Genomic DNA, 22,532 nt, shown 5'->3' with positions numbered 1-22,532 from the left:
GTTGACTTCTCCTAGGCTTCTTTAAATCACTGAAAACAATCCAAAATATTTATAGTACTAACTGACTAAGTACTGACAAAGTATCCTAATTCTGAAAAATCCTATTATCAAATGATTAAACTACCATATATAAATTCAAATTTTATGCCTATATGTTCATTTTGGGAAATTTCTGGATAACAGCATTGAGAAAAATTAACTGTGTTTTAAGTAAACTATAAAATACCACAGTCAAATCATGTTTAATAAACAATTTTCAACTAGAAGTATATATCTATGTATACACACACACACAAAATGTTAGTATGCAAGAGAAACCTGGATATATAAAAACTTTTAAAGTTACTTTGTCTTTCACTAACAATGCTACAGCATGGTAAATTTATCTTTTTTAATGCTACTTTTAAAACAGTGGAGGTAAGAAGGTATCATTCTTAAAAATATTTTTAGCATGGTTCTTACTAAAATTAATGTGACACTTTAAACAAAATCAGGAACATGAAGTCAATGGTCTAAACCATTGTTTAGTCTAATTTACTAAACAATGTCTTTATGCAAATCACTTAACCAATGTAAACTTCATTATCTCATTTGTGAAACAAAGGTAAAGAATACTCTATCCTGCCTGGGGAATCAAGATTGAGATTATGCATGTAAAGTGCTCATTACTGTTCTGGCATGTAGTTAAGTGCCCAGTAAATGTTAACCATATTATCATTAGGGATACAGAAAATTAAATCCAGTATTTACAAAATGTCTACATTATATGTTGAAGCAAAGAAGTCAAAATTCAACAACATAAGCATCATATTTAGTTACTGGGTTTAAAAAAAAACTAAATGGGTACAAAGTTTCAAAATTTTAAAAATTGTTCTAATTAAAAATATACGTTATATGAATTATCAGTGAATCATTCCTAGCTATATAAACTATATCCATCTGTCACATTCTTCCCAGCACAAGCCTTTAAGTGTCCTCGTACCTATAATTACATCCTTATCTTTGACTTAAGTAGTTTAAGTTAATCTTACAAATTTGGTTGATGAGATGTTGAGGAAACCATGGAAGTATATACAACACTCTACACTATTATTATAGGATATTTGGTCCCATCTATCATAAATATTGTTTTTATGTAGTTGTTGAAAATCTTCATAAAAGAAGCTGCAATTCTTTTTTCTTTTTATATAAATACAAGTACAGTTACTTAGTTGGTCTATTCAGTTGCAATCTTTTTTATTTTTATAAAACTTCGCAAAGTTATGAACATGGAAACTTTAAGAATCTCCTCAGCTTTTTACATACGTAAACTTTTAAGTTCACAGTCTGTCCATTTTGAACTATATATAGTTAACAGGAGGCTTAACACAGTAATATTTCAAGACAAGGAAGAGAGCATTAATTTGCAGCCAATATCAATAAAAATGCTAAACCTGAACAATAGTCACTGACCATTTTCCTTATATAGTTTGAGTAAAAGATGTAAACGACAAATGGAAACAAAAGCAAATATAAAATTCATCCTCCCCAAATACAACTCTACTTTACACAAGTCTTGAGGCATCAACAAAAATTAATGAACTCAGGGAATTCTCTCCCCCACCCTCAGGGAAAAATATATATATAATTTTAAATTAGAAAAGGTGAACGGCAATTTGCAGGCAAAAGAAAACCAGATTCACATAATATTTACATTTGTTCTACTCACAGATCAAAATAAAATCGTTTCTTCATTTAATTAAAAAAAAACACCTTTTAATAACAAATGCATTTTACTGCATCAATACTGTGTGAGGAGGTTAATTTTGAACTTAGAAATGCTCTCTAGAGCAAAATTAACTTAACTTTGCGAGGGCCAACTGGCCTATCATTTAGATCTTTAATAGCAGCCATAGCTTCATTATAGTTTATCATAGCAACAATGGCTTCCCCTGTAGGTAATCCTTGGTCATTATACTGTATTGAAATAGAATCAGGTATGATTCTATAACCATGGAAAAAGTCTAGAATTTCATTAACATTAGCTTTAAATGGAAGATTCATTATCTTAATAGGAGTTACTCTACTTGAACTATTTAATTTTGGATCAGGCATAAATCTCCCCTCAGGAAAACTTCCCATATTACGCTTTCCAAAATCAAACTTGCCACCTTCTGGGTGACCAAAATTCACAACGGGTCGATGGCTTCTAAAATCATCAGGTGGGCTCCGAAACTCTCCAGGGGGTCTAAGATTGTCAGGAAGTCTAGGGTCTTCCTCTGAAGTTTCCCTGAGGTCTTCCTCAGGGAGCCTCCTGAAATCCTCATCAGAGTGGCATCTAAAATCTTCCTCCTGGGGGCTCCTGAAGTCCTCATCAGGAGGGTGCCTAAAATCTTCATCAGGAGGACCCCTGAAATCTTCATCTGGTGGGTGCCTGAAATCTTCCTCTCGGGGTCGCCTGAAATGTTCCTGTGGTGGCCTCCTGAAATGCTCCTGAGGAGGTCGCCTAAAATGCTCTGGGAATGGCCGCCGGAAGTGCTCTTGGGGAGGTCGCCGGAAGTGCTCCGGGGGCGGCCTCCTGAAGTGTTCTGGGGGTGGGCGCCTGAAGTGTTCCTGGGCTGGCCGCCTGAAGTCCTCCCCGGGGGAACGCCTTAAGTCTTCCTCAGGGGGCCGCCTGAAGTCTTCCTCAGGTGGTCTCCTCCATTCCCCCTGCGGAAGACGCCGGAAGTCCTCCTCAAAAGGCCGCCTCCAATCTTCCTCAGGTAGCCGCCTAAAGTCTCCCTCGGCAGGCCGCCTCCAATCCTCCAGGTGTCGCCTGAAGTCCTCCTTGGAAGGCCGTCTGAAATCCTCCTCAGGTGGTCGCCTCCAGCCCTCCTCCCGAGGGTGCCTGAAGTCCTCCTCCGGTGAGTGCCTGAAGTCCTCCTCCGGTGAGTACCTGAAGTCCTCTTCCCAAGAGTGCCTGAAGTCCTCCTCTCGAGGGCGCCTGAAGTCCTCCTCCCGAGGGCGCCTGAAGTCCTCCTCCCAGGGGCACCTAAAGTCCTCTGGAGAATGTCTAAAGTCTTCTGGAGGGCGCCTGTCTGACTGAGGGTGCTTGAAATTATCCAGGTGTCTCAAGTCCTCTTGCTGATGCCTCAAGTTTTCAGAAAGGCCAACTGGGTGTACTGGTGGATCATTTGAGTCAAATGAATGAAAATGGTCCTCTCTATCACATGACTGCGAATGACCCTGCATCCTCTCACTGGACATCAATGGAAAATTTACACCAAACTCCTGCATTTGTGCCTCAGATATAAGTCTCAGTAATACCTCTGTCCCCAAGAATCGTCGTCGGTTTAACCGTTCAGCTTTCATGGCCTGTTCTTCTGTCCTGAATTTCACCAGTGCTTCACCCAGACCAACTCCTTTGTCATCATAAAGCAGGTAAATGTCATCCTCAGCAAGCGAAAAGTCTGCAAAGAACTTCTGCACTTCAATTTTTGTAACATCGAATGGGAAATTTCTTATATAGATGCACAGCTTCTGGCCTGAGTGGCCTTCTTGAGAATATTTTTGAGAAACATGTCCAAGCCTCTCTTTCCCTATTGATGGTGGTCTTTTCTTTTCATAACATGCAATGAGCTTCAGCACTTGTTTTCTAGAAACTGGATCAATATGAACTGGGCGATACTGTAAAACAGTCTTATGTAAACCCAGAGCTGTGTTATAGTCTTTTTGCGTCTTGAACATCACAAAGGCATATCTTGTTCTTCTTTCATCTTTATATAAAAACTTAATCTGTTCACTGGACAGATCAGTATCTCTAAAGAAATTTTTTAAATCTCTTTTGTTAATACCTAGGGACAGATTTTTTAAGTGAACATAAAATCCAAAAGGAGAACGAGAACGTGTTCTTCTGGGAGATTTTGAACGTGACTGTTTTCCAAAATGCCTATCATTAACGCCTCTTGGTGGAGAATGGTCTTCAGTTCTCATAGGAATGTCACCCTCCTTAATTGCATTACCACCAAACTCAATCCACTGTTGTTCTGAGCCTTGCATTACTTCTATGAATCTTGAACCCATAAAACTTCTATGACATTTAAGACCTCCTGAAGCATCAATACACGAAGCAAATTTTACTATGGCATCACCGTTATTTCGGCCATCATGATGTTTTAAGAAAATTACTCCATCCACACACAAACCAGAGAAAAAGACACGTACATCATCTTCATTTACTAAGTAAGGCAAACCTCGTAGGAACAAATAAGGATTCTCAGCCTTCAATGGCCGTGTCTTTCTTGGCCTTAAATCACCATGTCCTGTACCATTGGTATGAAACCCATCATCTTGATTAACTGAAGAGTCATATCCAGAATTACTTGTTTCTTTCTTAATATCCTCAACAAAATTAGATAAGCTGCCAGCCCCTGATGCCCCAGATCCTGGTCGCTTTCTTCCTATGCGATCAGTTCTTTTCATTTCTATAGTCTTCTGCATTTCTGCCTTACTACTAAGAAAGAGTTCTATAGATGAATCCTTGATAAACCTTCCTGAACGACTTATGGCACGTCTTGCATCTTCATCTGTTGCAAAAATAATAAAAGCCTCCCCTCTTTCCCCTCCAATTATATGCACTCCTCCATCAGGAATAGTCAATCCCGTGAAGAAGTGGCGAATATCCACAGGCCCCGCAATAAAAGGAAGCCCCAGTAAACGGATGACTACAGCCATGCTGAGCTCAAACCACAGCAATAATGACCTGTAGACAAAAAGGTACACATAATAGCAAGTCTTATTTTTGAAGTACCTTATCCCAAACTTAGCTTAAATTACTTGATTCCTACCTTCAGCTTTTATAAATGAAAGCAAGATATAAGCTCACAAATAACTGACTTTTAAAAATTCTTTTTAAAAAAATTCCCATTCTAAATATACAAATAAACCAACTACTTTGAAGAAACATTTCATATCACCTATTCCGTACAGTATGAGCATCGAAAATAGCAAATCTTTATAAGTCTGCCAAGTGCTGCTTCACAACAAGACCAAACTATTTTCAGACTCACTTAGAAACATATCTTCTATTGAAACTTAAAGAAAGCTTTGTGTATTAAAGAATTTTACCAACCACAATAAATTTTACAAATTCAGAAAAGCCATCTACGGTCAGTATATAATTTCTGCTCAAAATAAACTGCCTCCCACTAATGAATCACTGACCAGACATAAGAGTTCAGAATCCATGTGTACCTAGATGCACTATTCTACTTTACATTTTCTTTTTTTCAAGTCTCTGTGAAAAGCCTTAAGCTCTGGATATCTTACCTTTTTTTTTTTAATTTCTTGGAGACCTGTTAACTCTGTAAAAGCAACTTAACTGTGGAAAGAAAATGAAATATAATTAATCCTTGGACTCTGTAATTGAGCTTAAACAACGCCAGATTATGATATTCACTTCAGAATTACCTATTAAAAGTGAGGCAAGATAAGAAAGAAATCACAACTATGGGCATTACAAATAGTCTTCTTTGTTCCAAGGGAAATTAATCAACCTTCAGCAAGAAAGAGGCACATATTCCAAGCAGACATCTGCAAATTGTTTTTAAAAAGGAAAAAACCTACCTAAAATTGTAATTCCTTGATTGGAAGTGTTATGAGGAAAGGGGTGATGGAAATGTTAAATATTTTGACTGGAGGAGAGGTTACATAAGTGTATAAATTTTATCAAGGCTGAATGAATTCTATCCTTAAGGTCTATGTATTCCACTATATGCAAATGTTATATCCACTTTAAAAATCTTTTAAAAGTAAAATCATAATTTGAAAGCATCAAAAATTGCCAAAATCCTATCACTTCCACCAGTGGAAAGACTAAATATCTTTTATGCATTTGTTTATCCTGCAATAACTCACTTGCCAGTCTCCTTTCCTATTCAAGCACAGGACAAAATCAAAGTAAGGCAACCACTGAAATGCTACAATTAAACAAAACACTAATGCTTCAAATTCAAAAACCAATTTTTAAAGCAGTAAATCTTCCAAAAAAAATTGTTCCATGAAAAAAAAATAAATAAATAAAGCAGTAAATCCAAGCCATCGCTATCATTTGGATATAACTTTATGTTCTATCTATACAGCTCACACTTCCACACATCAAACCAAAATTTGCTGAATCCATTATAGGTAAGGCAAATAAACACCAAAATAACCCAAAATTCAAAAATCTCAGCTACTACTACTCATGATTTTATCATAAACTCCTAAAAATTACTATTAAACTATCTCAAGCCAAACAAAAAATGTTCAAATATAAAAGTTTAATGTCACTAACTTTAATCCATCTCAAACAACTGTCTATATTCTACTGAGGAAACACAAGTGATAATGTAGAAAAGAAAAAATATATTAAATTGGAATATTTGGTGATGATCGTGTTAACTATTGAAAAATCTCAACTTAATATTTAAGAAACTTACATCTACCACTTTCAGAGATATCCAAAATAATATTAATGTAGTCTTACCATATAATTAAGATCTGCTAAATTAATAATTATAAGTTTTATGTTCATGTGTAAATAAATGTTTCAACTCAGTACTTAGACATAACACTCCTCCACATAATCTTTTGAGGTCAGCGAGGTTTATTTTCCTTTGAAAAAGGCTCATAAATTATAATTTTTAAACTACAAACTAAAATAGCAAACTACAAACTAATATCTATAAATTATTTTGCATATTCCACATCTGCATTATTATTAATGCTATGTTTATAACAAAAATATTAGTGAGGTTTACTACTAAAATTTTTTCAGGATACATATATGGAAGTTGGGGTATAAGGGAAATTTCTTTACCTTTTGTACATTTTGTTCAAAAAGAAGTTCTAAAAGAATGTCTATTAAAAAAAATACCAAAAAAAAATTTTAAATCTCAGTATAAGCCTAGTTCCTTCAACAAACCAATATCCCCAGCTACACTGTAATAAAAACTATTAATGCCTTCTGAAATAATTATTCATATTTAAATTCCAGGGCTCTCTTCCTATGCAAACTGCTTTGCTCCTTTTTGGCTTTTAATGTGTTTTTAGAAAGCAGTGTAAGCCACCCTTCATTTGCCTCTACTACACATTTTTTAACAAATGTAGAAGGAATTTGACCAGTGGACATAAATGTATCTACATAAATGTATCCTTGAACTGTGTCAAGGAATAATTTTATGTCAAATTCTAAGACTCTCTAATAAGTTATCCTCTCTAGCCACCACATTTAAAAGCAATGTTTAAGTAGTACAATTCTCACCAGTACATGAGTACAAATCTCATTAATTCCAATTCAAGCAGACTAATTTAAAATATTGTTCTATTTGTGAGTTAAATATAACCAATGCTTAAACTTTCTTTGCCCTTAAGTACCTTAATGTACCTTTTATCCTCTTTTATCCTTCTACAACACACCTTGAAAACCATCTACATAACAGACCAGCTCTCAAAATGATTGCCTTTGCTATAGCTCCCTGTTATTTCCTTAAGCAAATTCCGCAGAAAATCCACTCTAGAACTTTACACAGAAACACACAAAACACCCCCAAAGTACTCTGAACTTAAATTTTTTCTACTTATGAATGCAAGTTATTTTTGTGACTGTGTTGATGATTTTAGTTATCCATTAGGTCTTTCAACCTACGAATAAAAGGAAGTAGGTCCTTACAGGCTTATTTGAGCACTTGATAAGCTCACTTTAATTTTGATTTTATCCAACCATTCATCCCACGTGATCACCATTCTCAGTAAAGATTATGCAAAGGCAAGAGTAAGCGGAAAACGGGAAGACCAATGAATTTAAATAGGTATCATCTCGGATCTGTTTGATTTTAACTAGAGACTAACAAGTCATTTTCCAGAATTAGTGAGGTTAAGAAAAATGCGACAATATCCTAAAACTCAAGTTATGCTGAAGTACAGACCCTAAACGCATTCGTTTATCCTGCAGGAAATAATCTACCCCGGTCCACAATTATCTTTTATGATGATGTGCCTTTTAGCATTTTATAACGTAGATGATTAAAATAAAAACCAAAGGCTAGTCGACAGAGAGCCGTAGTCCCCAACAGGAACTGCAAATGAAGACGCATCCACAGGCACAGCGTTTCCCATAATAGCCGTCCTCCTCAAACGGGGAGCATCCGAAGATAGCGTTTCTATTGCCCAAAGCTTTTGTCCATACTCCCGGGGCTCAGAGCTTCCTTCCTTCGCGCCAGGCCAAAGTTGCTACGTGGGATCCGATGCCGTCTCCAGACCTTCAGTGAAAGCAGCCTTCAAATTAACCTGGACCGCCCAACCTCCGCGCCCTTCCGTTACGCCGTCCCTCAAGGGCAGATATTCCACCCTACATCGCCCCGGGCGAGGTGCTCCCGACCCGGCCGAGCACTCGGGCCCTCCGCAACGCTAACGAGCCCGGCCTGCCGTGCTCTTCCACCACGCCTGGCTACGATGACATAGCAAAGGAAAAAAAAAAAAAATACCTATGCAACCCTTGCAGCGCTCCACTGTCAAGAAGACTGGGAAGCGTACACAGCGCAGCACAAGGAGACAGCGAGCGAGGAGGCGCCTGGCAAGGCAAGGGGGGGCCCTAACGGCAGAATCTACGCTAACTCCTGGCGCGGCCGCCGGCCCCGCCTTTCCCTGTCCCGCCGCCCCACCGCCACCCGCGCCCGGCCCCGGCGCCCCGAGGGTAACTGCTTCGCACTTGGCAATAAACACACACCGCTGCTGCCGCGTCGGACACACAAGGCCGGGGGCGGGGGCCACTCCGTCGCGTCAGCCTCCGCAGCGCAGGCAGGGCCCTCAGCGAGCCTAGAAGAAGATGGCGCCCACTCTCCCCTCGGCTCCGGACAAACGGACGTACAGTTTGTCTGCCCATGCGCTCTCCAGGCGTAACCCACCGCCCCGGCAGCCGGCCGCGTCTGCGCACGCGCCCCGACGCGCATTCGCTTCCCGTTGTCAGGCGAAGAAAGGCGGTGCGGGTCAGCGCGCCTGCCCGGCCGGGGCGGTGGGGGGGCGGGGGGTGTGCAGCGCTTCTGCGCACGCTCACGTGCTCGTCGACTCGGGCGCCCCCACCCCCCCGGAACCGAGAGATTCAGAAACAGAGTTCCGAGTCGGCAAGTTCGTTGTAGTGAAGCTGCGGTAGGTACTGTGCTCAAACGTTCGCGATTGCCGGCGTTAAGAGCTGCAAAAGTAGAGGCTTCTGTTATCATTTCAGCGCTGCAGTTACTGTTTGGTGTAAGCGTCTTCTGAAAAACTCTTGAACAAGCCACAGAAACGTTCGTTTATTACCTCAACAGGTTCCCTAGGTACAATACCAACAGCCAGGACCTTCATAAATGCATGCTTATTCGGCTTTACACACATTAATAACTTCGTGAGGAAGTGCCAGTATTCATTTATTGCTCCACCTTCTGGTTTTTTGAAATATGAGAACATGTAAGCCAGTCTGGAAGATGGGGAAAAGTACAACTACAGGCATGTTTTGTGATCCCTCCGATGAAATAGCTGATGAACAACCTTGGGCTTGATTTTTTTTTTTTTTTTTTGCAAATAATAAAGCAACCCACCATGTTTTATAACTACTTGATACATTTATGGATGAATTCAAAGTTCACTAAGAAAGCAAAAACTACGTTATAGATGAGAGAAAAATGAGATTTGAATCCCTCACTGTAAAATACCTCTTCATTAATTTAATGATATAACTGAGAAGAGGTATTCTATTTAACAAGTCATAAAAGCTGGTTCCTGGGGTGGGAGCCAATATTTACTCGCTTGGGCAAATATTTTCCCTATGCCTCATTTCCACATCTGTAAAATAGGTATAATAATAGTACCTATGGGGCCTCCCTGGTGGTGGAAGAGGTTAAGACACAACCTATGAAGCTATCCGCAGCCACTGCAGCGCGAGTTCGATCCCCAGCCAGGGAGCTACCCACATGGCGCAGCAGACCTCTCCTGTGCTGCTCCCCTCAGCAGTGTATTTCAGTCATTCCGCCTGTTCTGTTCCCCACTCTGTCTCTGGTGAATCACTCACCCCTGCCCCACACACCTCTGGCCTGTACCCCAGTTCTTGTATGCATAAATAAATCTTTAAAAAAAAAGTAGTACCTACCTCTTAGGTTTGAAGAAAGTGTTGAATAAGTTAATACATGTAAATAGCTGCGACTATGCATTAGTAATTTGTTTCAAATGTCAATATGACCCATAGACAAGCAGTAGGTACGGAAGCTAGACTTATTTATTAACTAGGTAGCATTTAGCTTGATTAGTCACTACAGGGCAGGGTTTCATCCTGGCCTGAGATCTAACGATCTTTATCTTAAAAGCTAACATCTATTAAGAGGTTGTTTTGTACCAGGCCCTGTACATTATCTCATTTTATTATTACAACTGCTTTCATAGGAAGCTACTATTTTCTATGTTACAAATAAGGAAAACAGGCATAAAGGATTGCATGGTAGGTTGCTAGGTAATGTTGCCCAAAGTTACATAGGTAAATACAAGCCAAGAATTGAACCCTAGTCATTTGCTTTCAAAAACTACATCTCTGTACACACTGGGAGAAGATTCTATGTTCTGAGGCAGACTCCCTTTAACCAAGCACACAGAAGCAATGCTCCAGCAATGCTATCATATTGTCAATATTAATTCACAAGAAGAAAACTACTGAAGTGAAACTGAGGTCAACTCAGGCTGACCAGCATTTTCCTCTCTAAATTATACACTCTTTAAATGAAGTCAAATGATCAGAATTGTTTGCTAAACATGGAAATAGGACATGAGGAGTTAACTAATTTCAAAAGTGTTTCTCAGTAAGGGTACCTGGAAATATTTTCATCCATCTAAATAAAAATACCGCTATCATTTAATCAGCACTTATTATAAAACTCATCTGGCCAAATGTGCTTAGATCAGATTCCTTCCCCTGGACGGGTTTAGACAGGTTTTGCCAGACTCCTTCACCAGAGACAGAGAAGATTCACCAGAGACAGAGGGGGGAACAGAACAGGCAGACTGACGAAATACACTGCTGAGGGGAGGGGCGAGACAGGAGAGGTCTGCCTTGCCATGTGGGATTTTCGCCGGCAGGCAAGCCAGGATCAAACCTGTGCTGCAGAGGCTGCAGACAGCTTCACAGTGCGGCGCTGAACCGCCTGCCCCACCAGGGAGGCCCTGAAAGCCTGTCTTTTCTGTGCTATCTGCCTCTCTCAAATGGCTATACCATTACAATTGGGGTGGGGGGGAGGAGAGAGAGAGAGGAAAGTCTCAGTCTAGGTAGTTGATTTAATTACATGATATTCTATCTATTGAATATTTCTTGAGCTTTTGGTGTGTCAGCATGAAAACCTAGTCATGTTAGAGAACAGAGAGAGAAAACAGTATCGAAACAGAAGATGAGATCCTGAATCATGTGACCTACCCCCCAACCCAAGCAATGCCTATTTTTGGATCTGCCTGTGCCTCCCCGTGGGCTTTATCACAACTGCAGCACTACCTACTCTCCTGAATGATTCAGCTGCCCTTCCTCTCTCTTCAACATCCTTCAAGAATAGCCTTTCATCACTTAGTCTGAGTTCCTCAATCTTCTGAACTCCAAGGACTTTATCTTCTTGCACACCTTGACGCCTATTTAATTCAGCTAGCACTGATCATAGACTGCACAAGCATCTTACTAAGGCTCCTGAAAGATGGAGGTGAAGAACTTAGAGTTCTCCTTCCTCACACTCTAGCTCATATTGTGCTCTAGCCGAGCAGACAGCACACACATGCAGCCAGTCATCACATGTGGATGTGTAGAGCTTAGGGCTAGAACTAGGCTCTTGAGTCAGGCAGAACAAGTGTAAGTTCCAGCTCTGCTACATCGTGTCTATGGATGAATTCTTTACCATTATGTTTCTCCATTTGTAGAGTGAAGATAACAGTACCCACCATACAGGTCCATTATGAAGACCAAAAGAAATAATGATTATAAAACACTTAGTGTAATCCCTAACTCACAATAAACTCCAATATAACTTAGAAATTAAGAATGCTGGCTCAAAAATCAGAATACCATGATAAGCCTCACTCTGACATGTACTAGCTGTATCACTTTTGTTGCTGAACCTTTGCTTCAGTTTCTTCACCTATTAATTGAAGATGATAATACGGCTGTTGAGCTAGTTATATATTAAAATATTAAAGGAATATAGTAAAGCATCAATAAAGGCATGTAACATGAAATCTTACATGTTACTCTGGTGACCTGCATTTCCTTGACAATTTTCCCCCTCTAGTGATCCTCAGAGGCACAACTGAAAGCACCTAGGGATGTTTGGAGCATTATTTGGGCACCGAGTAAATAAAAGAGCTTGTTCCATTGTGTATGACAGAACTCAGATTCTAGGAACTTAACAGAATCAACAAATGAGAGCATGTGGTAAATAAGAATCAAATGGGACTCCCAACATTCCAACTTGGACAGCTTCTCAACTGAGGTAAGAAGTTCCTGCCTGTCTGCACAGCAGAATGTTAGAGGAGATTGAGATGCTGAAAACTTACCACTGTTAGTGGTTAACAAAGGAGTCATGCAGACAAGGTATTAGATAAAATCCTCATGCTTTACTGCTGAAACTTTGCCCCCAAAGCTCAGTGTAGAACCCATTCCTAGTAAGTGGGCAGGACCCCGTCAGAAATAGAATGTCTCCTCTTAGACTTCCTTTCTCTGGATTCTATCCAGTCCCAAGTACATAAACAGAAGAAGCTAGAGAAAGAAATCATTCTAAAGAGAAATTCTTAAGCAAATGTAAGAAAAAAAGAGACTCCAAAAGACCACGTGTTGAAAAAGACAATCTCATATACTAATATTTTAGCTCTCACTCAGCCATATGCAAATGGACCTTGGAGAATGGAACACTTCCTTACCAAGAGTTAAAGAGCCTGTAGAGAGTATGCCTGGCTTATCACCTATCATCTTCCCTTGTTTCGGACTCAATGAGTACTCTTTTGTCTTTGCATAAAGTGTGTGGGCCATATGGCACTTGGCCAACCCCATTATTAAATCTGTCCTCCCAGAGTAGGGCACTGGGTTCCTTCCACTGCAGCATGAGAAGGGTGTCATGTATAGGCCAATTGCCTATGTCACCAACTAGAAGAGACCATTAGCCATGAGCACCAACACCAATTTTGAGACCGATCTTGCTCTGTCTCTTCTATGTGTATAGAAAGTTTTGTCCCATTCAGAATTTGACTGCATTGTGTTCTCCTTGGTCACTCTGATCCAAAGTAGAATGGACACAAGTGTTCAGAATCCTCCCTTAGAATTGATAACTGGTGTGTGATACTCTGTTTGACATCATGTCATGTGGACACAGAGAATTCTGTTCTTTAGTGCTGTAACCAGAGACCTTGTGGTCCAGACCCTAATCCACATTGGTCCTCTGCCCCGTCCCAGTGTTAAAATGAGAGGAGAAAGCATAAAGCTCCACTTAATTTGGAAGAAGGCAATAACCTAGTGGATGAGGGGAATAAGGCAAATTTTGAGACTTTTCCCTTTGCAATAAATATGTGTTAAACTCTTGCAATGGGATGTGCACAACTCCAGGTACTAAAGGGACAAGAGTGAGGAAAAAATGGGCATGTCCTTGTTCTTCAGAAGTTTGCAGTCTCGGAGAGGAGAGAAACTCAAATGAGCAAGCTCTTCAACTAGATATAATTTTACAATAGGGATAAGAGCTATAAAGGAAAAATCTGTGGTTCTGTGACAGTATTTCAAGGGATGAACCTGCCTGGTCACAAAGGGCAGGGGGAGTTCCTTAAGGAATTGATGGATGAAGTGAGAGGAAAAGAGGAGTTAGCAAGGTACAGGGAAATAGGAGTGGTGAGGTAAGAGAGCTTGTTCAGACAAAGAGTGGACAGACAGCAGCATTCAGCAAACTGAATGAAGACCAGTGCTGCTAGAGTACACTGGTGTGCAGTAAGAAGTCATGCCCGGTGTGTCATGTTAAAGACTTTGAACTTTGAACTGTAAAACCAATGAGCTATTTTAAGATGTGACATTGGAATTGTACTTCAAAAGATTAGTTCTACTCTGGTATGGAAAATGGGTCAGAGGGTGGGAAGAGTAGGTGTATGAAGACAGGTTAGCAGGTTACTTTGGTTTCTAGTTTTAGGTGGCAGTTTGTACACAGGCATTTACTTCAACTCCTTCTAGATATCGTAATAAAATAACAGAAAAGAGGTTCACAAAGAAGCAAAAGCTGACAAGAATGAAAATAATAGGGCATGAGGTAGCAGCAATAAAACTTTCCAAGCAGGAAGTAGATGGATAGGTGATCATTTCTTTTGTGAATCCAAGAGGTCTAAATCCTAAATTGACCGTGGGAAAAGCTCAGAAGCAATTGGAGAAGTTCTCAAAGACATACGAGGAGGTATCAAACTTGTGTTGGGGAAAAAGTTAATTGAACATCAATTTATAAAGCACTAAAAACATGAATTTAAGACCCCTTCCCTCCAGTACCAGAAACCTGTCTCTCCCCCACTACAGCAGAAGATTACAGGTTTATTCTCTGGATGGAATATGACTAGGGAACAAACAGTACAGTTGAGATCAGGGGTTCTATATATATAAAAGAAGGGTATTACATGAATTATGAAACAGAATGATGAAACTTATACTCTTTTCCCACTAACCCTAGCAGCCAGGCTTAAATTCTCGAGGGAGAAGAGCCTGGAAATTTATTAGCACAAGGGGTGAGCAGTGGGGATAGAATGTACCAACACGGGAATGCCCTATGAACTGCCCAGACAAATCACCCTGGACATTGTAGACATGCCAAGAAGCTCCACCTAGTTTGTAAGCCTTCCAATTAGCTTTTGCAGTGTGCTCCATTCCAATGTACGTACAGTACAAAGACAAAGTATATACATACATACATACATACATAAATAGCAAAGATTCACCAGATTAATGAAGAAAGCCTTAATACAAAAATATAAATTTTAAGATTTTTTAAAATTTTATTTATGCATACAAGAACTAGGGTGCAGGCTAGAGGTGTGTGTGTGGGGGGGAGTGAGAGGATTCACCAGACACAGTGGGGAGCAGAACAGGCAGATCTACTGAAATGCACAGCTGAGAGGAGCAGCGGGCGAGGCAGGGGAGGTCTGCGCCATGTGGGTAGTTCCCTGGCTGGGGGATGGAACTCGTGTTGCAGTGGCTGTGGACAGCTTTGCAGATTGCTGTGCCATCAGGGAGGCCCTGGAGCTCTTTCTTTAACATCACCCTCTTTACCTCTTCCAGTTTAATAGATTACATATTCTCATCATTCTTGCTTTAATCCCATGACAAGAGACCTCGTAACATCGTAGCTAAGAACAAAGATGCCTGAATCTTAATTGCAGTTCTTATTGACTCTCTCTCTGTATCTCAATTTGGGAGTATCAATACCTACCTTAAAGGGCTGTTATGAGGATTAAAAGCACTTGGAAGAGAACCTGGCACTTAGTAAATGTGTTAAACACATTGAAAAGAGGTTATTACTTCCAAGGAAAATTTCAGGAAAAAATGGTAAGTACATGATAAGAGCAAAGAAGACAATTATTCCCTTAAGAAAAAGACAAAAATTGTGATATGGCATATAACTCAGTTGGGAATAGGCTTTAAGTAGTTACAATAATGTGGAACTGATTGCTACTCTAATTGAAATTTTAAAATAAATATAAAAGATGGGGATCTGAAATGCACATTCAGAAAATATGCATTGTAGAAAGCAAACCTTCATCTTCCATAAAAGGCAATCAATTGATAGTGTCTAAAACTAAAAAATTAATTTTTAAAACACGTTGCTGCATTAATTCATATGGGAGAAGATAACATTTAGGATGCAGTGAAGGTAGAGGTTAAAAAAAGGATTCAATTTGGGTGAGACATTTCAGAGATGATATTTGAGAAGAAGAAAATCAAGAAATCTTGCTATGGACTGAAATGAAAAGATAAAGGAAAATAAATATCAAAGTGCTTTTTTGGCCTAGATTACAAATTGGATGATGGTGCCATTAAATGACATAGAGGCCACTAGTGGCAAGAGGACAAGGAGGAAGGGGGAAAAGGATGGAGACTGAGCTATTCTTAGATACCCTTAATGAAAAATGCTTCATTCTACCCAGATGGAGCTTTCAAGCCAGCAATTGAAAATACTGGTTCAGATCTGGATATAAAGATGTGAGTCATCTGCCAAAAGTGGTCATTAAAGTCACAGACATAACTGACATCACCAAGGAGGGGAACCAAAGAATGAGAAGAGGCAAAAGTCTAGGACTGAGGGCTCAGATACTCCATATTTAATAACCAAGTAGGGGATACTAAGCCTACAAAGGGCAAAGAGTAGGAGTAACCAGAAAGCTTATTCTAGAAATAACCTGGAGGAAAACCAGGAGTGTTTCATCAAGGAAGCCAAGTTCAGTCTGGAACGTATTGAATTTGACACCACAATTGCTTAAATATAGTAGTCATTGGCACAAAGAGTCTAGAGATTGGGAAAGTGCAAGGCTCACCACACAAAGTGCACCAACTTTAAGACCTTGAACTCATTTATTTCCCTTCCTAACCACAACCTCCACTTCTACACTTTGAATCTTCTCTTTACCCTCTTTGTAGACTTTCAATTCATCAATCCCCTCATGTTCTCATTTGCCTTTTGGTTTTCTCTAGAGCAGCAGTAGCACACATATATGTAGACCCTAAAGTGAAGCCCCGCCTTGTTCTATAGAGTAAGGCACACCTCCCTCATCCCCATACCGGCCCCGGAGTTTGTACTGCTGAGCACTCTGACACCATGTTATCTTAGCAACAGCAGAGCCATATAGTAGCTCTGAAATACAGTAATATTACATTATAATAACTTTCTTCACACCTCCAAAAATTAAAGCACAGTTATTTTCACATTTATTTATTCTTTTTATAAATGCATTTGCTATTGGGAAAAAAAGAATCAAGGTTGAGAGTGTGGGGTCTGGACCTCCTTGGTGGTGCAGGTGGTTGAGCATAGCGCTGTGAAGCTGCCTGCAGCCTCTGCAGCACGGGTTCGATCCCAGCCACCTGGCAAGATTCCCACATGGCGTGGCAGACCTCTCCTGTCTCACCACTTTTCCCCTCAGCAATGTATTTCAGTCAGTCTGCCTGTTCTGTTCCCCACTCAGTCTCTGGTGAATCCTCTCACCCTCCCGCCTGTACCCTGGTTCTCTGGCCTGTACCCTGGTTCTCATATGCATGAATAAATAAATCTTAAAAAAAAAAGAGTGTGAGGTCTGATGTCAAACTGCCCAGGTTAAAATGATGACCTAAGTGTGCCCTTAGGTCATGCTTTCTGAGCCTTGGCTTTATCATCTGCAAAGCATGGTGGTACCAATTTGGGATCAAATGAAATATTGCAGTGCCTGAAAATGGAAAGCAAGGAATTAATGAAATTATTTCAATTATTATCCATGGCCTTAGTTGCCTTCAACATATTAAATAACCCCTATAATTTTCATTTTTGCTTTAAATTTATTTATTTAATCTATTCAGTAAGGTGCATTTAGAAAGCTTTTATCAACCCCACATATTTTCTATCTATCTTAGCTACCCAAATCAGAAACCTGGGACTGATCCTTGGTTTCACACCCTCTGTCCAAACCATAAAAAATTCCTAGGATTCTTCCTCCTAAATGACTCTTTCATTCACCTTCTCCTGCCTCTTCCTTCTTCAGTTGCCCTAATTTAGACCCTGGATTTCTGTGTTAGCCTCACAAGTCACCTCTAACTCTAGATGGCATCCATATATCTCCAGGATATTTTCTAAACTTCAGGTCTTATAATTTTAGTCCCTAGCATAAAGTCTTAAGCTTGTAACCGTGGTAGCAAATATGAGCATTCAAATGCCTACATTTGTATTTCTTTCAAGCTGTCCAACCTCACCTCTTGTCATTGACCACACATACCCTGCACCCCAGGGACATTGAGATATGACTTTCCTGATATGACTGCTTTTACAAGCCTCTGTGTCAGTTCCTGCTGGGCTCTCAGTCTGACCTGTCCTACATATCTCTTCTTTTGTGACTTCTTTGCTGATATCCTTCCTTCCCCCAGCCCTCCAGGCAGAGTTCATCCTATCTTCCAGTTACACATCCTTAATTAGAACAGTAATTCCAATACATTTTAAGGATTTGTCTCTATGTTGATTTTTCTAACAAACTATGTGGTCTCTGAAGGAAAGCACCATGGATAGCCCTTGTCCTGACATGTGTCTACACATAGACATGCTCCATAGTGTTTGGAAAATGATTTAACTCCCTGCAAGGATGATTACCACAAGAAGACTAAAAAATCTAGAACCCTTCATAAATTTGTGTATTGTCCCTGTGCAGTGGCCATGCTAGCCTTCTCCAAATCATTCCCATTTTAGTATATGTGTTACCAAGTGAGTCCCAAATACATAATAGACTTTGTAACACTCAAGATGATTCCCATTTCTAGTTCCAACTTCTTCCTCAGTCACTAGACCTGCCCATTCATTTCTGCTATTCCTCTCTACCTAAGTCAGCAACTTATGTTCACCATAACAGAAGTATATTCTTCCCCACATCTTTCCTAGCCCCATCCTCTTAATTGCTCCCCCTCCAACATGATCTAGCCTTGCAAGCAAGGTCGAGACTTGATGCCAGTTTTCATCTCTGATTTTCCTTCCAATAACTGTCTTTTCCCTTACTAAGGAAAGTGATCTTGCTCAGTTCCTCTGCACCCCAGTCCAGGACTTCTTTATGGCTTTATTCATCTCTCCTCTTTTCCTCCAGTCTGAGAGAAAATGACCATCTTCCCCCGAAATGGTTCTCCTACTCTGATCCCTTCCTGCTCAAGAGAAGGTCAATTATTGCTCCTCTTATATTTGACTCTCTCCTCTACGACTCTTTCGCCCCTGAGACATAGTACTATTCCACTATTGTATATTTAAAATTAATGTTTTTCATACTTCATTGACGTGTATTTTATAGAAAATCTTGAACATGAAAATTATCTAGTCTGGATAAATTATGATGTAAATAACATCCAACAGTTTAAATGAAACAATACTTACTCATAATTTATGTGACACAATCAGATATTTCCTTTGTTGTGATTTTCTATTTCCCGATCCCCTAAATTGATTTCAACTCCCACGCATGGGTCGCGTCCCCCGGTTTTAAAAAGTCGGCGCGCCCCTAGCTCTCTAGCCAGCATCCGGCGGCCTTGGTAACCTAGCAACCAGGCATCTCGGGCGGACATCCGAACTTCCTGGTCGGAGTGGTCCAATCGGCTCTGTAGAATTGCCGCAGAGGCTCCTGGGACGCCGGCGTCTGCACCATGGTGACGGACGGCGCCGAGCCTGGGTAGCAATGGCGGCCTGGTGCATCTTATCCCTGGCGGCAGAGATTGCATTCCTCTCGTTGGTCCTCCCTGGCGTCTCGCAGGCCCAGACCTTTTCCTTTCCTTTCCGGCAGCCCGAGATGTGCGGCCACAACGAATACTTCGATATTTCCGCGCTATCCTGTGTCCCCTGTGGAGCCAACCAGAAGCGGGACGCTCGAGGTGAGGCGGTTTGGGCTGGGCCCTGGGATAAGTACACTCCCGCCTTGGTGTTGCGTCCAGTCCTTGTGTTGTAGAGCAACCCCGATACAAAACGGGGTGCCTGACTGTGGGTCCTCACCCGCGCGCTTAAAAGGACTTATCAATGCTCTACTGCAGGCACACGCGAAAGGTTAATAAAAGGTTTATTTACAAGGGAAGGGGAAATGAGGAAATGTACAGCTCAGGGAGAAAAGTGGGAGACAAAGTTTTAAATGAGTCCTACCCGATCCACCGATCAGGAATCCCAAAATGGCACTCTGAGAGCTGGCCGCGAGCCAGGAGCCGTGAAGCCAGGAGACGATCGACAGCGAACCACCCCAAGGCCCACGTGTTTGGTTTTTATACCCAACCTGGCTGCCCAACTCCACCCTCAGGTCCCAGCCACCCTCCCTTTGGTGGTGATGGGATTTGTCTTTCCCAATGTCCTGATGGCTTTAGTCTGGACTGGGAGTGGAGTCCACAAAGCCTGTATGGGATTAGCTCAGGACATCATTTCTCCCTAACATTTGGACTTGTTGAAACACCTTTTCGTCTGTGTGAAGCATGGTTTAGCACAGTTAACTGCCAACGCCTGAGAGGATTTCCTGGAGGATTGCAGCTTGCATACACGTGAGGCTGGAAAACCCTCAGTCCGATACTCCCTGAACTCGGGCTCGTAATTAATTTTTTGGCACCAGACCTGCACACCTCAACTGAGGAGTCTTTAGGGAGGCATCTGGAAAGCCAGTCTCAAAGTAGAAAAGAAATGGGAAGTAATCTGAGGTGCAGAGGAGCCAATGACCGGACGGGGAGGATGTTATTTAGCACTATTTGCTTTGCAAATCCTAGAAACATTGAGCAGGAAGGGACCAACAGGTCCATCTTCGTTAGGATTTGGGAAACTGCTCAGAATAAAACTTTACCCAAAGTGTAAGATGTTTTCAATCTCAATTTGGTGACTCATCTAGTACTATCAGCCATCTCTAAATTTGATATGTTCATTTAAGTCATCATATAGGTCAGGTCAGGCTCTTCAAGTGAAGAACAATGAATGAAAAAGCAGTTCACAGACTTAAAGTAAGTGTAAGCTGTTGGTTTGATAATTATGAACCCAGATATCACATGCACTGTACTGCTTCCATTTATACCTCTTTAGAGAATACTGTCCTTTTCCAGAGTGCTGAACAGTGATTACCTTATAATATTTACTATCTGTCAAACATATTTAAAAAAGCAATGGCTTGGACCTCCCCGGTGACGCAGCGGTTGAGCGCTGGGTTGCGAAGCTGCTCGCTGGAAGCTGCTCGCTGCGGCGCCTGTTGGATCCCCGGCTGCTCCCCGCCCCGGAGGAGGGTCCCACATGGTGCGCAGACCTCTCCTGCGGCCCGCTGCTCCCCTCAGCAGTGTACTTAGGTCCTTCTGCCTGCTCTGCTCCCCGCTCTGGCTCTGGCGATTTCTCTCACCCTCACGCGCTTCTGACTGTATCCAGTGCATGTATAAACAAAACAAACAAACAAATAAATAAAACATGCCTATTAAAAAAAATTTTTTTTAATTAAAAAAAGCAATGGCTTATTTGAATTAAGGTAATATTCTTTATGAAGTTTTGTTTGGTAAAGTAAACTTGAATTCATTGAATATATGTTTATGGTTGGGTAAAATAGAAATGTAAACTTTCCCATAATGGTTAATCAGTAGTTTGACTATTAGTTTATTAGTCCAATAATTTACTAATTTAGTTATGCTTGCACTTAAATAGTAGCAAACACAGCACCTACTGTATGCCAGACACATTCCAAGACTTCTACATATACTTGTACTAACCCTATGAGATAGTGGTGTTATACCCATTTATGAAAGAGAAAGCTGATGGCCAGAAAAGTTCAGTAACTTTTTCAAGGACACACAGCTAAGTAGCAGAATTGAAATTAGAACCCAAAGAATATGTTTATGGATATGAAAGCAAGATACTGTTGCCAGAGTCTGGCCCTTAACTATTATACTACCTCTCAAGATCTTAAGAATTACCAAAAGTTTCCCTATCTTGGAGTTTCATTTTTATTGCTCAACCTTAAAATTGGCTCTTCTTTTTTAGGAACTTCTTGTGTGTGTCTACCAGGATTTCAGATGATATCTAATAATGGAGGACCTAATATTATTTGTAAAAAGTGCCCAGAACCCATGGTATGGAATATTTAAAGTTATTTCACTGTAAAATTAGTTAATTAAATATCTTTATTTTTTTTAACTACAATTTAATGCCACACTCTAATGTTTTCCCACAGACTTTAAAGTTACTACACTAACTTTGATTTTACTAGAGTAAACTCTGGGAGATGGGTCAAATTTTATACAAGCTTAGAGAAAGCCCAGATGTACTATTTTACTTGAAATTGTTTTACTCTGAAATCCAAAAAGCACAAACCTATGAAAATTTATATATCTTTATTTTTCCTCTTAGAATAACTCAGTTATAAAGAAAAATAAAGATGAATGATGCATCTATAGGTCAATTTTGGATGTGTATATTCTTTGGTATAGATTGAGTTCAGTGCCTTAGACCTATTATATAAATTTTATATAAAAATTCAGGTTCATAATGACATCTAAGGTATAATAAGTTCATGAAATGTCAGTTGCATTATAAAATAGGTTAAATAATATCTTTTGCTGTTTTACTAGTCATTTCATTATATCATAAACTTTGGTAAATTGTTACTCTATGTGATGATTCTTAATGGACAACAATACATTTTCCAATCATTTTGGATAAGTAAGAGTCTCTGTGTGCCAGTTTTTATTTTTTTTTTATGGTACTGCTTCTTCTCATTACCTTAGGGAAAGAAAATTTATCTGAAAATTTAATATAAAGTTACCAGTTATCCTAACTTATGGTTAGGACATATATGTTTGATGATACTCA

General features: G+C 40.2%; 2 protein-coding genes across 2 annotated transcripts in view; one reads left to right on the top strand and one right to left on the bottom strand.

Moving 5' to 3' along the window:
• Positions 1-1,824: 1,824 nt before the first annotated feature.
• Positions 1,825-4,707, bottom strand: RBM12B (RNA binding motif protein 12B; the record flags this gene model as incomplete). Its single annotated transcript, XM_084230892.1, has 1 exon — positions 1,825-4,707. Exon 1 carries the CDS (start codon positions 4,690-4,692, stop codon positions 1,825-1,827), a length of 2,868 nt encoding a protein of 955 aa, XP_084087018.1. The 5' UTR covers positions 4,693-4,707.
• Positions 4,708-19,366: 14,659 nt separating this feature from the next.
• The window catches only part of TMEM67 (transmembrane protein 67), a gene marked incomplete at its 5' end in the record, with an annotated part of 37,028 nt that continues 33,862 nt past the window's right edge, over positions 19,367-22,532 (top strand). The window contains 3 exon segments of the mRNA XM_084229144.1: positions 19,367-19,391; positions 19,394-19,591; positions 21,705-21,793. Of these exon segments, the coding sequence (XP_084085270.1) occupies positions 19,367-19,391; positions 19,394-19,591; positions 21,705-21,793 (312 nt within the window).

This window comes from Talpa europaea (genome assembly GCF_964194135.1).
Source record: "Talpa europaea genome assembly, chromosome: 3".
NCBI classification, from domain to species: Eukaryota; Metazoa; Chordata; class Mammalia; order Eulipotyphla; family Talpidae; genus Talpa; species Talpa europaea.
Note: the sequence above shows the minus strand (reverse complement) of the source record. Positions and strands in the feature narration are given on the sequence as shown.